General features: G+C 40.4%; 1 protein-coding gene across 16 annotated transcripts in view; it reads right to left on the minus strand.

The window, feature by feature from the left end:
• QTMAN (queuosine-tRNA mannosyltransferase) overlaps positions 1-13,753 on the minus strand; it is a 162,880-nt gene that overhangs the window by 103,924 nt on the left and 45,203 nt on the right. For all 16 annotated transcript variants that reach the window (XR_014884291.1, XR_014884290.1, XM_085227737.1 and 13 more), the window contains one exon: positions 7,016-7,226. Coding sequence is in view for 14 of the 16 variants with exons in the window: in XM_085227737.1 (XP_085083863.1) it covers positions 7,016-7,197 (182 nt within the window). In the remaining 2 variants the exon portion in view is untranslated. The remainder of the gene's footprint in view (positions 1-7,015; positions 7,227-13,753) is intronic.

The following is a 13,753-nucleotide window of genomic DNA, read 5'->3' on the forward strand; positions in this document are numbered from 1 at the left end:
GCCACAACGAGCAGAAGATACCTGCTATACAACTGGATGTCCAGACTCTTCGCTACCACAACCCTGGCTGCCCTGCAGTGCATCAGGCTATAAACCACCTTCCTCTAACAGCCCTCCTGTTGAGAACTCTTCTTCACGTTGGGTACACATTAACCCTGCTGATTAATTCTTGCTCTGCTGCAGACTGGCAACTGCACCATCCCTGGCAACCTGAACAGCAGCATTCAGAACCGTGACCTTTCATGTGTGTGGGTCAGGCTAATGCTTGCAGAAAGAAAAAAAAAAAAAAGATCAGTGGCAATGCAGACCTTCTCCCAGACCGTTTCACTATGAACAGTTTGCGCTATATAAAGTTTCCTTTTATTATAAATACTTCACAAAATTCAACCAAGCTCTAAGTACCCATTAAGAAAGGCAGGTATTTGTAACACTGGACTATAAAGCTATAAATCCACATCACGTGCAAACCAAGTATCTGACAAAATTTGTGCTTGTCTCTAAGGCACAAAAAAAAAAAAAACAAAAAAAAAAAGAGATTAGGAAAGAAACAGCACAGAAAAAAAAAAAAATCAAGATTTTTCTCTTTATTTGTTACAAGCTCTGTTTCTTCCCTTTGAAAAAACAAATTAGTGTTACAGACCAGAATGACAATGAATCGTAGAAAGCATCATATTCCTTATTATACAGTACTGTATATATTTGTTATTTGAAAATAGAAATGTAATCTATAAGTAATCTAGAAATAAAATATATACACAGCAACCATTTAAAAGGACAGATAAAATGCTCATTAAAACCCTAAGTGCAGAAATACTGAATCATAATGCACAATTTCATTACATTTTACTGCCAGCAATGTAAATATCAATTCTCCAGGTGATTCATAAAATTCATTTTAGAAAGAAAAATAAGGATTTCCCCAGGCGCTCGAGAACATAAAGGAAAAACACATGCTACAGTTTGAAAAACCAGACTGTTCTTTCATTGTCTCATCAGAATATTTTTCTGGAATTCCAGCAATTCTTTTACACATCAAACGGACAACTGCCACCTCACATTAGTACTGTCTATAGATCGTGCACAGATCCCAACTAGCTTCCTTCCCGCTCCCGCACCTCTCCTTGCATTGTGTTAATCATTCTGATCTTATTTATGCCAAATTTGAGATCATATATATACTTCCCTCGACTTCAAAGGGAAGCGGCCTTGATTTAAATTCCTCTAAAAACTCTTTTAACTCTCCAAATTGTGTGTTAGTGCCTAATAGAAGGACCGGAGCAAGGAAAAATGCACGGTGGGCAAATTAAACAACTGAACTTTTTGGAGAGAAGCGTGCGTGTGTGGGTTTACACACCAAAAAAAAAAAAAAAAAAAAAAAAAGAAAAAAAAAAGATAAAAAAAGTAAAGAAAACCTGTCACTTTTAAAATGAATAGCTACCATCTGCCAGGATTTTATCTGAGGCAAAGTTGATTAATGCAAAGCGAATGTTTAAGATCATATTGCTGTCTCCCTGAATAAATTTCAGGTAGTTTGCTTATTGAATTATTTGTTCTGTTTCTCAAAAGGTGTCTTTTTTTGTTGTTGTTACTAATGTTGGATTCTTCCCCACCCCCTCCCCTCCCCGTTTTTACGCAGCCAAACCTAAGAATAAAAGCATTTACTCTTAGAACGTCGCAGAGCTGTGCTGCTGGCTGCCCTGCGCGGCGGCAGCAAGGTAATTAATCTGAGAACAAAGGAGATTCCACCTCCTTCGCCGACTTGAGGAAAACTTTCAGGCAGCCTCACTGTGACACCGCAGAGAGAATTTTAGCGGTCAGATTCTGAGCAGAGACAAAACACAGCGCCGGTGTTACCCGCAGAATGAAATCACTTTGTGTTTAGGCTTTCCTTAAGCTTTCCACTGAAGCATTAACCCTCATTTACACAATTTTCCCACTGCCAAACAAATTAAAAAAAAAAAAAAAAAAAAGCTAAATTTTTTCTTGCTTGAAACACCGCAATTTTCTTCTGTCAACTTTAACGAGGCGCAGATTCACGTTAGTGTTCTAATAAAAATCATGCTCCAACACAGATTTTACACCCTTCTAAAGAAGTTTAGCCTGAGAGGTAACATCCCAAGTTTCCCAAACAGATCCGGGTGGCACACAGCCAGAGCAGACAAAGCCCACTTTTACACGTACGTTCCCACGTTACGTACGCTCAGCATCAGATGGCCTCCGAGTTCCCCTCAGCAGAAAAGAATTCACACCCTTTATTCAGGCCGGGACAACCTCCATTATCTGGGGCTAGAGAAGCAGAGGGTATCATCTGCGATACGCCGCAGAACTTCATGCCGTTCCATATGGACGTATATGCTCTTTGCTTACACTCCAAGCTGGCTGGACAAGAGCCAGGTTTGGTCAGAAGTCACCAAGTTGTTTTAGCTCAGTACACGGTGCCTGTGTCTTGTATCTCGGTTGGGCTTATTAGTCGAGGCTCAACACAGCGCCAGTACGGCCATATGGCCTTCTGGTGCGAAGCGAGCTCACTACCAGCTAGTTCAAAGCGTGGGCAGAAGGAATGTGGATGTGTTTGCACAAGCCCCGTGTTAAGTAACCTTTGTGAACTCCATTGATTTGTTGGGTTTTTAAGAAATAATTTTTTTTTAAGAAGGAAGTTTAGTACCAATGAAATGAAAGAAGCAATGACCCTTTGTGCAGCTAGGGAGGGTAACGAGGAGCTCGAGATGAGGCAGCATCTCCTACACTCGTCTGTCAGGGCAATTTGCCCTTAAAATGAAGGAGGCCCAGGATTCCTGGTCTGGTATCTCTACAGCAAGGCAAGCACGCTCTGATTGGTATCCATCCATGAGGTTACAAAAGAGAGTCAGTTACAGCCACGTTAATCAAACCCTGTCTTAGGGGATACTGGCTGTTGCAATTAACCACTAACTCGTTTCTTTCTCCCTTTGTGCCACTCGAACAAAGTACAAAAGATGACTCACCAACCTGTACCTTAGGGGTACACTCTATACATAACTGGTAAAAACATGCAGGACACACAGACACACTTTGTAACCTCCACACCAGCTCACACCAGTATTCTGAGCTCTGTCCCATCTTCAGATACAACGGAGTTGAGCAAGAACGTCAAAATACACAACATCAATAACTGATGATACAACATATTCACCTCAATATGAAAGCAAACACTATAAAATAAGCAAACATGAATATCAAGTAATTATAAAAAAAAAAATTAAGTCTGTGGTTGTATTTTATTTCACTAACATGCTACTCATAAACACTATTTATTTATTTATTATTATTTAGGACCGAAAGCAGGGAAGATCTTTAACACAGGCAAATTATTCCTCTACCCACGCAGATTACGCAAAGATGCCAGTATTTGACATAAAGACATAAGGACACAAGACAGAAGTGTTCCCAACACAAACGGGCATCTGTGTGTTCAGCCTTAAATGAAATGCCTAAAATTTGCTTTGCTTCAGTTGCAATCCCCAAACTTTTTCCCCAAGACATACTGCTTACAGGTATTTTTCTGAGAAGAATGCAACTAGCAAACACCAAGTTTCCATGGAATCACTCATACACTGAATTAATCGCCGGAATAAAAATTTACAAGATCACCATTAAGGTGAGAAAACGTTTTCAATGACACCGGTCAATTAGTAAAAGTCACTCTAATAATGCATGTTTTTTTCCTTATAGAAATTTATGAAAGCATAAGATCTGAACAACCCTTAATCACGATAGTCTTAAAATGTTATTTACAAAAACGAACCAGCACGCACATATACGTTATAAACTCTTGGAAGATGACATATCCTGCCCAGCACCACGCTCCTCAGATTCCTTCTCAGAGCTCTATTAATTGAAACAACGATTTATTTACTTTTTCTCTTCCATAAAACATAAAAAGCAAGGAGTTTGTCTTTAAAATATAGTTGTCAAATATCAGCGGTATATATATACTAACATTTACCCGAGGGGTATTTCAGGGCAAGAGTTTGTTACAAATAAAATCTTTATTCATATGAACAGCTACCTGGGGGGCAGTACTGAATGTAACACATAATATTTATACATGTAGGTTTTTTTGCAAATAATCCAGCAGTGCTATTAAAGCAAACTAGAAGCTACGTTGCACTTCAGCCTTTCTGCTTTGCAAATCTAAATCTCATACTGCTAGCTTGCATTTCAACTACATTTTCTGCAGAGAACAGCCTCTACTAAAAAATGTGTTTTTTTCCCAGTGTGCTATGTTGATTGCTATGTCTCCTCCCTTTCCAACCAGGGCCAGGGGGATGCTCTGGAAAGTTGCAGTTGTACCAAGAAGGGAAAAATCACCTGAGTCACTGCATGGCAATTCAGGAAAGCTTTTGGCAATGTGGCTCCAAGCCTCGCTCCAGGGAGTATGTGCCTGCTCTCCGATAAGCAAGTATTTGCAAGTTCATCACAAACTCACTGGTCACTGCAGAGTATCTCAACTGAACATCTATTACTCTTCAGCTCATGTTCTGCTTCAAAAGCGCTTTTTAAGGCTCAACAGCATGCTGAACCTCACTCAAAAAAGAACAAGCTTGCCTCCTTCCCCTACTACCTTATACACACAGTACTATCTACCTTTTAAAAGGAAGACATACAGCCATCTGCTGCGTACACACACAGCAATATTATCAGACTTGTCAGCATCAGTATTATTTCTCACACGGCGTCCTGAAATTAAGTACAGCTGGAGAAACACAAATTCACCAACGCTGCTCAGTTACCAACAGTTCGCACTTGAGATATCTCTGACCTTTCTGTATTATTAAATGCACAAACAGAAACAGGGTATTTATGAAATGTCATATTTTAAAAACATCGCTTGGAAGAGAAATCTTTTGTTCTACAAATAAAGTCAATAATGTAAATAATGTAGATTTGCTATTTCCCACTACCTCACAAGAAGGTTTAAATATTTAAATGTGCAATTCAAAGCATACACTCCTGCCAGTTTGATAATTTCATCTTCACAAGCAGCTACTGCCTGGGAAGCAGATCTTAAATGGTTACCAGTAAGCTAGATATAAAACAATCAATGTTAATTTTAATCAATGATTTTTCTAGTAGGACAATGTAGTCAGCTTCATTAGGTTGATGAATTTATACTTTCAATTTAAAAAGGACTTGAAACACCCAATTACAAAACAAACATTAAAAATGTGCAAGGAAAGTCATAGAAGGTACTTCTGAATCAGTTTTCCTCTCACCAGTCATATCAGCCTAAAACCTGCACATGTGGATAAGGTGCATACCCATGTTAAACACTGCATCTTTGTCAACTTTGACTATTGGATTCTGTCTGATCAAACAGTACAGAGAAAGCTTTCCTCTCCTTAAGATGCTCCATTGGTTAGATCAGATTTATTTGTTGTCAGTAAAGGTTATATTTGCACATAAGTCTATGACAGATTGCAAGTTTATTAACTTCAAGTGAGTTTTCAAGCTGCTGGGTTGTTGTTTTTTTTCTTTCTTTCTTTCTTTCTTTTTTTTTCTCGTTGCTTTTGTTTGTTTTGTTGTGTTTTTTTTTCAACCCCCCATCATTTCCCTCCCTTTCCCAAGATGTGGGTTACTTGACAAATTGGAGTTAAGTTATCTTGGGTCAATGTAACTGTAAGTTAAACTAATGAAGTGTATGTCTATGAGTGATGTCTGATTAGTTTAATACAGTTAGTGCTGGACAGCTTGGGCTGCTGACCTTGAAGGAACACAGATAACATTGCGATGCGTTGGAGGATGTGGTTGTGATACAAGACAAATTTACATAACAGTTTGTCATATATACTCCTCCAAAACAAAATTGTTGCAAAAGGGAAGCAATAAGAAACCAGCACTAAATGCCTCGCACAAGACAAATGGGAAGAATAATTAGAATATTTGGCTTGGGATGGCAGCTTATTTGAAATGCAAGCTGGAAGAGTAAAGGTGTACATTTATATGGCACTCCAAGGCAGATTATACACTGTGTTGGGCAACACCGTTCAAATGCAGCCTTCTACAGCACAAGATCTACTCTTGAAAAGATTGTGTTCCTTTCCCCCCCGCCCATTACCTCTCCTTGCTCCAATCTGGAGTTAAAAATACCAATCCCAGCTCTAAAGAGTAGCTGGTTGGCACATCACCTAGGTGCACCTGGGGCCCTGCTGAAGTTCATCCCGTGGCTGAAAAGCAGATGCTTGTGCTACAACATCCTCAGGCATGAGCAGTCCCTCTCCATGAAAGCACACAGTGAGCCAGGTACTCTCCCAACTAACCACACGTTGCATCACTGCCTGCCAATCATCTCACCACATCTCTGCTGATCAGGTAGGTCAAGCAACATTGCTGCTCTAAAGACGTCTTGGTTCTGGAGTGACTGATTCTCACTATGAGATAGCTATCTGTTGACCTAAGTAGTCTGCTTTTATCAGTCCAGGTTCTAGCAGACAGAGCTTCACTACTTACCTAAATGCATAAAAGACATCCATAGGTGCTGGAACATTACAGAACTGGACAATCATTAAGATAAAACTGAACCCTTAATCCTCTAGGTCAGCCTGAGTAGTAGAGTGATAAATCAGACTTGTTAACAGGTAACTAGGAGCGTAAGTGAGGAAGCTTGCAGTGATCACATCCATGCAATCTTTCAACCTCATCTGTGAAACAGTTTAAATCTTGCCTTACTTCTAAATTCACTCGATAAATTTAAAATAAAACATCCATATACATCTCTAAACAAATAGGCATCTATATACATGTACACTCTTAGAGACTTTCAAGGACCAGCAACATAAGCTAAAGTATTTTAAGATATTCTAAAGCACTGTAGTGATCTCCCATATTTACATCAAAGAAGTCAGTGCAATGTGATAAACTTCTTAATGCCCACTGCTAGTCTCTATTTGCCTGTGAATACGCATTTGCATACAGAGAACTGAAACTGCAGCTTAAGACCTCCCTGCTATTTGAGTTTACCCACCTCCTGGGTTACCTGTAATTAGCACTAGCTGGCACCGTTTGCATGAAATAAAGAGCAGCAGTCCGTGCTTTCCAATGCCACTTCTTGGCAGGGAGCGTACAGAGGACACATTCTTCTTTCAGCTCTTCTTGAAGAAGATCCATCAGCTGTTTGTGGGAACCGCCATAAAAAGCCTCAATGAGAAGAACACTCATTTTCTCACTGCTTCAGCTCTGTCTGAAATCTGAAAAGGACAAAAGAGAAATAATTTACTTTAGAAATACACAGTATTTGGGCTGGTCGGTTGTTTAAGGATGTTGGAAAAAGCAAACACTACTACAAGATCTACCAGCATCTTCGTTCTTTACCCGGAATGAATCTCTTCATATTAAGTTAATGGATTTACTTCAGAACAACTACAATGACAAAACCATCACACCTATTTGCTTCAACTCTTACAATGTATAACTTGAAATTTTAAGGGAACTAAAATAGGCAGGACTTACAAATACTGTATTTTTTGCTTTGTTTTCAATCAGCTATTTAAAGGTAGCTTCACTTTGTGGACTTGTAAATGCATCATTCCTCAACAGGTTTGGGATACGCTCATAAAATGTCTTTATTTGTTTTTATACAGCTTTATTTCTTTCACTGGAGGTAGATAAAAATGAAGAACAACTCAAACACATTTATTTCTGCCATTATTAGCAAGTGCTTTGGCTACCTGAGCTCAGAGGAATGTCTGAGAGCAACCCGAGGACCTCAGGACTCTCTCATCCCTGGAGCAGTGCACCTCGAACCCAGAGGAGATGCAAACCATGCTGCTGTTCTTCAGTGCTCCAACACTGGAAGAGAACAGTGCTGCAGGCTTAAGGAAGCTGTCGCATGCAACCACGGCGCTGCTGACAAACAGGAAGCAAAACGCGTTGCCTGAAGTGAAGGGAAAGATGACTGTTGCTCAGGTTTCATGAGTCACAGACATGGGGTACCAAAAAGCTGCTTTGCAGATGCTTTGACCAACACTGCCAAATAAAAAGGTCGCAAATCAAACTCTGAAGACCATTCATCATCCATGACACCTGTCTAATCAATTCCTTCTCACCAGGGAGGATCTTGGTGTTCACTCCCTGCTGACTCGGTGCCTGGGCTCCATGGTTGATGCTACCTATTGCAGGACACCACATCCATTCTGTGGTGTCAGGTTGGAAAAATCCAATCTCTGAGAGCAGGAAGTGTTCTGTTCTCAGATCTCAGAAAACAAAAGGAAAAAAAAAATAAAGTGCACTGCAGTTGTCAAAAGATCAACTAGCCAGCAACAGAAATCCAAACACTGAAGAAACATAATTAGAGGACAAAATATAAGAAACCTCTAGATAGTAGTTTTGAGTCATTGGCCCATCACTGTGCAACAGAGATGTCAAACTCCTGGGTCAGTACAGATCAACCAGTAAGAAGGAAAGCATTCATTCTGCTCTCTTTCCTGTCACAATCCAGCCTGAATTCAGGTTATAATTTGTTCTATTACTCACTTTCCCACTCTGTCTCAAGTAAATTATTTTTTTTTAACATTTTTTAATTTTTTTTTTAACATTTCTTTCAAAAGAAAAAAAAAAAAAACAAAAACACTGTCGTCTGGAAGCAGCGAATTCTCTCTTTTGGAGTTTGCTACTTTGCAGGTAGCAAGGCAGATTCTGATCTCTTTTCCACTGACCTAATTTCAGAATCACACTTTTGAAATCACTGGCGTTTTCTGAATTCACAATGATGTAACTGAAATCATAATCCCCACTCCAAAGCCCTTTTGGAACCTGCAGGGTAATAACTGCGAGAAAAACACAAGCTGTGTTGGAATACGCGCTATTCATTGGTAATTAATCATGCTATGCTCGTCATCAAACGTCGCCGAAACTTTAACTCAAAGGATCAGAGGGAAGCGTTTTGCAAATTCAAAAAGGGGGCACAGAGAAGTCTGAAAATGCCACTGAGTGAGAATGAGTTGCGGTGAATTTGCCAATCAGTGGTATCAGTAATAATCTGTTCATAAAATATCTGATCAAGCTGCACTCCCCCAGACTGGTTCTGAAACCAGCCCTTATCGCTGGTTTTAGCTGAATCAACAATGTGCTCTCGATTTTATTTCACAGCAGTTTTCACTGTTTGTTCCTCCCTGGGACAGGAAAAGATGCGTTCAGCTCTCAGGTTTCCCTCTTTCTTAAGGATCCTAACATTTAGGTTACACTGCACTCACCCTTCTACCTTTAATAAAAGGTAATTAAAACGCATTTTGCAAACGTTACAAAAGAGTTCGAAATACAACAAATTCCTTTTGGCTGTTGGCGCTGAGAAATTCAGTTCAAGCCTGGATGCACAGTAGGGTGTATGGAGGTAGTTTTGGCTACATGAGGCAGAGTGGCACCTGGAGGTCCCATACCAGCAGCACACACAAGTGAAAAATAGCCATGAGCAAATTTCTCAGGTCTAAAGCTCGAGGGCTCTCTTACAAACCCCTTCCTCACCCCAAAACGTAGATACTGCTCACGAAAATCCTCACCAGCTCTTGCAGGATTCTGGTGTCACACAACCTACGTGCATTACCAGTCATATACATTTAGTAAAAATGTTATGTGAAGTGCAGTAGATGGCCTTGTTGGCTTTTTTTTGGTTGGTTGGTTGGTTTTTTTTAAGATGCTACTTAAATATGAAACTACTGAACAGCCGTGGCAACACAATACACACCGTGTTTACTTCGGGAGTTGACTAATCTGGAACAATAAAAATGCCAGCCACTAAATCGTGCGCTTTAAAAACATACACTGATAATGCAAAGGAAATTATATTATATAGAACTAATAATTCCTGGTATTTAAAAAGTCACAGAGGAGGTAGGACATAGCCATTTACTCCATATTTCATCCACACGACTTCCAGTTTTGTTCACATACAAAAATAACATCTATTATTTCTACTTTATTTCCCTTGACCTAGCCAAGTTAAGGTAAATATCTCCTATGTCCTCCTCAGAGGTCTCAAAAAGACACAGATGATAAATGGCCTGAGAACGTTCACCGTATCTGATGGAATGCGATCCTCAATTAAACATAAATCACTCCAGGTATTCTTTTACTCATTTCAAAGAAAACAACAAATATTAGAAAAACATATCTGCTTTCCTTTCTCCATTACAGGGCTTCCTCTGCTCTGAGCCAGCAGCTCAGCCCAGGTCCCAGGAGCACAGCACTGCCGTGTCCAAAAAATGCCTCTATGCAAGCATCATGTATGCAAGATGGAGCTCAGTATTCAGGGCAGACATTGGGGAAAAACTGGCTGGAATAGGAACATCCCACTCTGTGGTAATAATGCCAAAAGTCATGTGGTGGAGGCATTGCAGGTCCCTAAATGGGCTGCTGCTGTTTGACCCAAAAGTTTTTAACACACACAAAAAAATAAAAATCTATCCTGCAAAGAGTAATAAATATTTATTTAAATGGCATGGAAGAATTAACTGCTCAAGCAGTCACAGAAACCACTGCTTTGTTTGAAACTCTAGGTAAACACCAACCAAGTATTTCTGTTCACCAGCCTAGGTAGCGAAAGCTCGTCATTTTCCATGATTTATTAAGGAACGTACTTCTGCTCTGCCTGACAGACAGAAGTGTGGTTTCACAAACATCAGCACAGCTCACATCAGGAAGCCATAATGAGCTCTGCTCATTGACGTATTCAGACAACATAAATTACAGATCGCGTTTAAGTATCTGTCCAACCAAATAGTTGAGCAACAATCCAAAACCAAGGGAATAACTGTTAATATATTCCATAGGTAGAGGGCTGCTATTAGTAACAGGAAATAAGGTGTACGGTTTCAGTAATGATTGTTTCAACGGTCGCAGTCCCACACAGACATGAAATTTCTTCCACCGCCGTATCCAGAGCGCACACAGCTGGCTACAGAACCCATCAGGTATGCCCTGTGTACATAAACACACTTACAGCCTTTGATGATTTCAGATAAGCACACCGCCATACCTATTACAAGCAATAACTTTTAGTGCTCCACATTCCGGTAACATGGGATTTCCCAAAGGGCCATTGGAGACCCTACCTTGCCCCCCTGCCCCTTCCTCCTCCCAGCAAAGCTGTGATGCAGCACACACACACACACATAGAGTAACCCACATTGAACCAGTCGGCACTGCCCTCCTACTCATGATAATGACTCACAGAAACTCCAGAGTTATACCTTAAGCACAATTGCATTTTAATGGTTGACCAAATTTTAACTCAAAAGTACCGAGGCTAAGTCATTACCAAACTGGTTATTTGCACAAAGTGAAAACGCCACTCAATCTATCTTTTATATAAATCAACTGGAAAAGGCAATAAGTTCTCCCCTTCCTTTGAGAAAGTGGTAAACCAAAATGGTTCACCTTCGCCTGGACGTCTGCACCAGCACCAACATTAACTTACCAGGGGCACGCAGAAACCACGCTTTGCCCATCCGCACAGCCCAAGAGCTGCACACGCCTACACAGATGTCTACACTGAAACCAGGATGCACGGCGCTGTCTGATTTTATTCCACTAAACGCTAAAATACTCTATTTTAGTTCCCTTTGCTTATCATCTACACACATGTTTGTGAAGGCTGTGTTCATTACATTGACAACCAGCTCCCAGCCAAAAGTAAAAATAGAGTGAATGGGAGAAAATGGCACAAGTCGCAGTGGCCTCAGCCAGGTAAGCGTTCCCATCTGTGAACTCTGCCTCAAAATCCCTTTCAATATCAGCCGTATTTACCAGACTTATTTGAAGTGCTTGGTTAAAGGACCGCTAAGTTATTCTTCTACAAACTATTTTAACGCATCCTGGAAGATCAGCTGTTTGTAATACACTTTAAAATATGCAATTAATTACCAATTTTTCAACTTGCTTTCAAAGTAAGAGCTGTGTGTGTCTCACTGTAGTGCTGGAAAAATCATGTTCTCATGTGCGAATCGCTTTCGTTTTGATGCAAAACTGATATGGATGTCCCCTGAAAGATCACTCACAGTACACTTATGAGACTCCACCAGCAGTCCAATGACAAACTTTTAAGTTGAGGTTTTAAGTTAAATACGTGTATTTTTAATGTTTTAGATCAAAGTGCCATCACAGGACAGTTTTTCTCCAGAAAGGTTATTGCTGACTGACTGCCTTCTAATGCAAACTGACTTTCTAATGATCTAAGAAAGTCAGACTGCAGCTGCAGAGAAAAAACAAAAAAAAAACAGAATTAAGTCCTAAGCTTGGAGGTAATCAGAACAGGAAAACTCTCCTACCTTAACACCACAGGCTTAGTCTGACTCTACAGCATTTGACCAGCAACATCTGTAACACTGTGCAGTAAGCACTGTCCTGCATTCTTGCTGGTTGGAACCTGCCAACATACAGCTGCCAGTCTTGGTGCTGCCCATCACTTCACTCTGACAGCTGGCAAAGAGCCCACCTGTACAAATCACAGGGCTGCTTCTGCGCCCAACAGGCTCTGTCTCACAGCACAAAGACAACTTCTTGTTTAAAATCTGCCTATTACTTCTTTGCAGAACGCAGAAAGATGGAAAAGCAATGCTGCACAGCTTGTGTTTGTCTTCGAGGGCAATGATCATGGCACAGGCCATGGGATGAGTAACCCTTCTGAACATGACTCCTCCTCAACTTCCTCATCCCAACACTTGAGGTTGAGCACTAACAGGTAGAAGAGTGACTGCTTCAATGGCTGCAGCCCCCAGAAGAGTAGAACTATGCACCACGACTGGCAAACTTTAAGCCTAAATTAATCTCAAATCCACAGCACGACTTCAACTGTAGCTTCTAAGCAGCATTCCCTACTGTTACAACTCAAAGGCCGCTTGTTTGACAACTGAATTGACAACAAGCAGCACTTCCAGGCTTCCTAAAGAAGACATAACTGCAATCTGTAAACTTGCAACCTTTATTCTTGCTGCACCAAAATAGATTAAGTCTTCTGAAAACCTACTAAGATCTTCATTTACAAAAATACACTACTTCCATTGCATTACGCTACAGAAAATTCTTGCTTGCCTTGTTGAAAACAAGTTGTTTTCCTGAACCACTGACCAGATTGGCCAACATCTGGCTGGACCACAGCTGGTTTACATGGTGGTATATCCCCTGTAGCTTGCCTCTGTGCCTGCAGCCAGGCAAAGCATCTCTCAGCTCCCCAAGCTGTGTGGTGACTCCTTCCACTTCTGGGCATCATCTCATATCCTGTTCTTAAAGCATCCTGCCTAGCATAAATACATAAGATAAACAAAGAGAGAAGAAAAAAAAAACAAAAACAAAAACAACTTACACAGAATGTTTAAGGCTCACATGAGATATTCAAAATCCTACAGCGCTTCCCAACTCTCAGGAATTCTCAGTCATAAAATAGCATTTCCCTACCCTATAAGCATACAGGTAAGAAGCACAGCAGCACTTAAGAAGATGCAATTAGTTCTCCAAATGATAAGAACTTTAAAAGAATTGTGAAGATCTTAACTAAAAAGCACACCGTGAGGACTGCAGGGTTCAGCTCGTACGTCTGTGTTTCTAACCCTGAAATACAACAGCAGGAACTGGAAGCTGCACTTTAAAGATGTCCCATGGCTATTAATGCAGAGACACTCTGACACAAGAGACTGTAAGGGCTCCTTCTGGACTCCATACATTTAGAAAGTAGCATTCTGTAAAATCTGTATATTAACTTGTGCATGCTAAGCGAACAATGTTG

Source organism: Meleagris gallopavo, chromosome 7 (assembly GCF_905368555.1).
Source record: "Meleagris gallopavo chromosome 7, MGAL_WU_HG_1.1, whole genome shotgun sequence".
In the NCBI taxonomy this organism is placed as follows: Eukaryota; Metazoa; Chordata; class Aves; order Galliformes; family Phasianidae; genus Meleagris; species Meleagris gallopavo.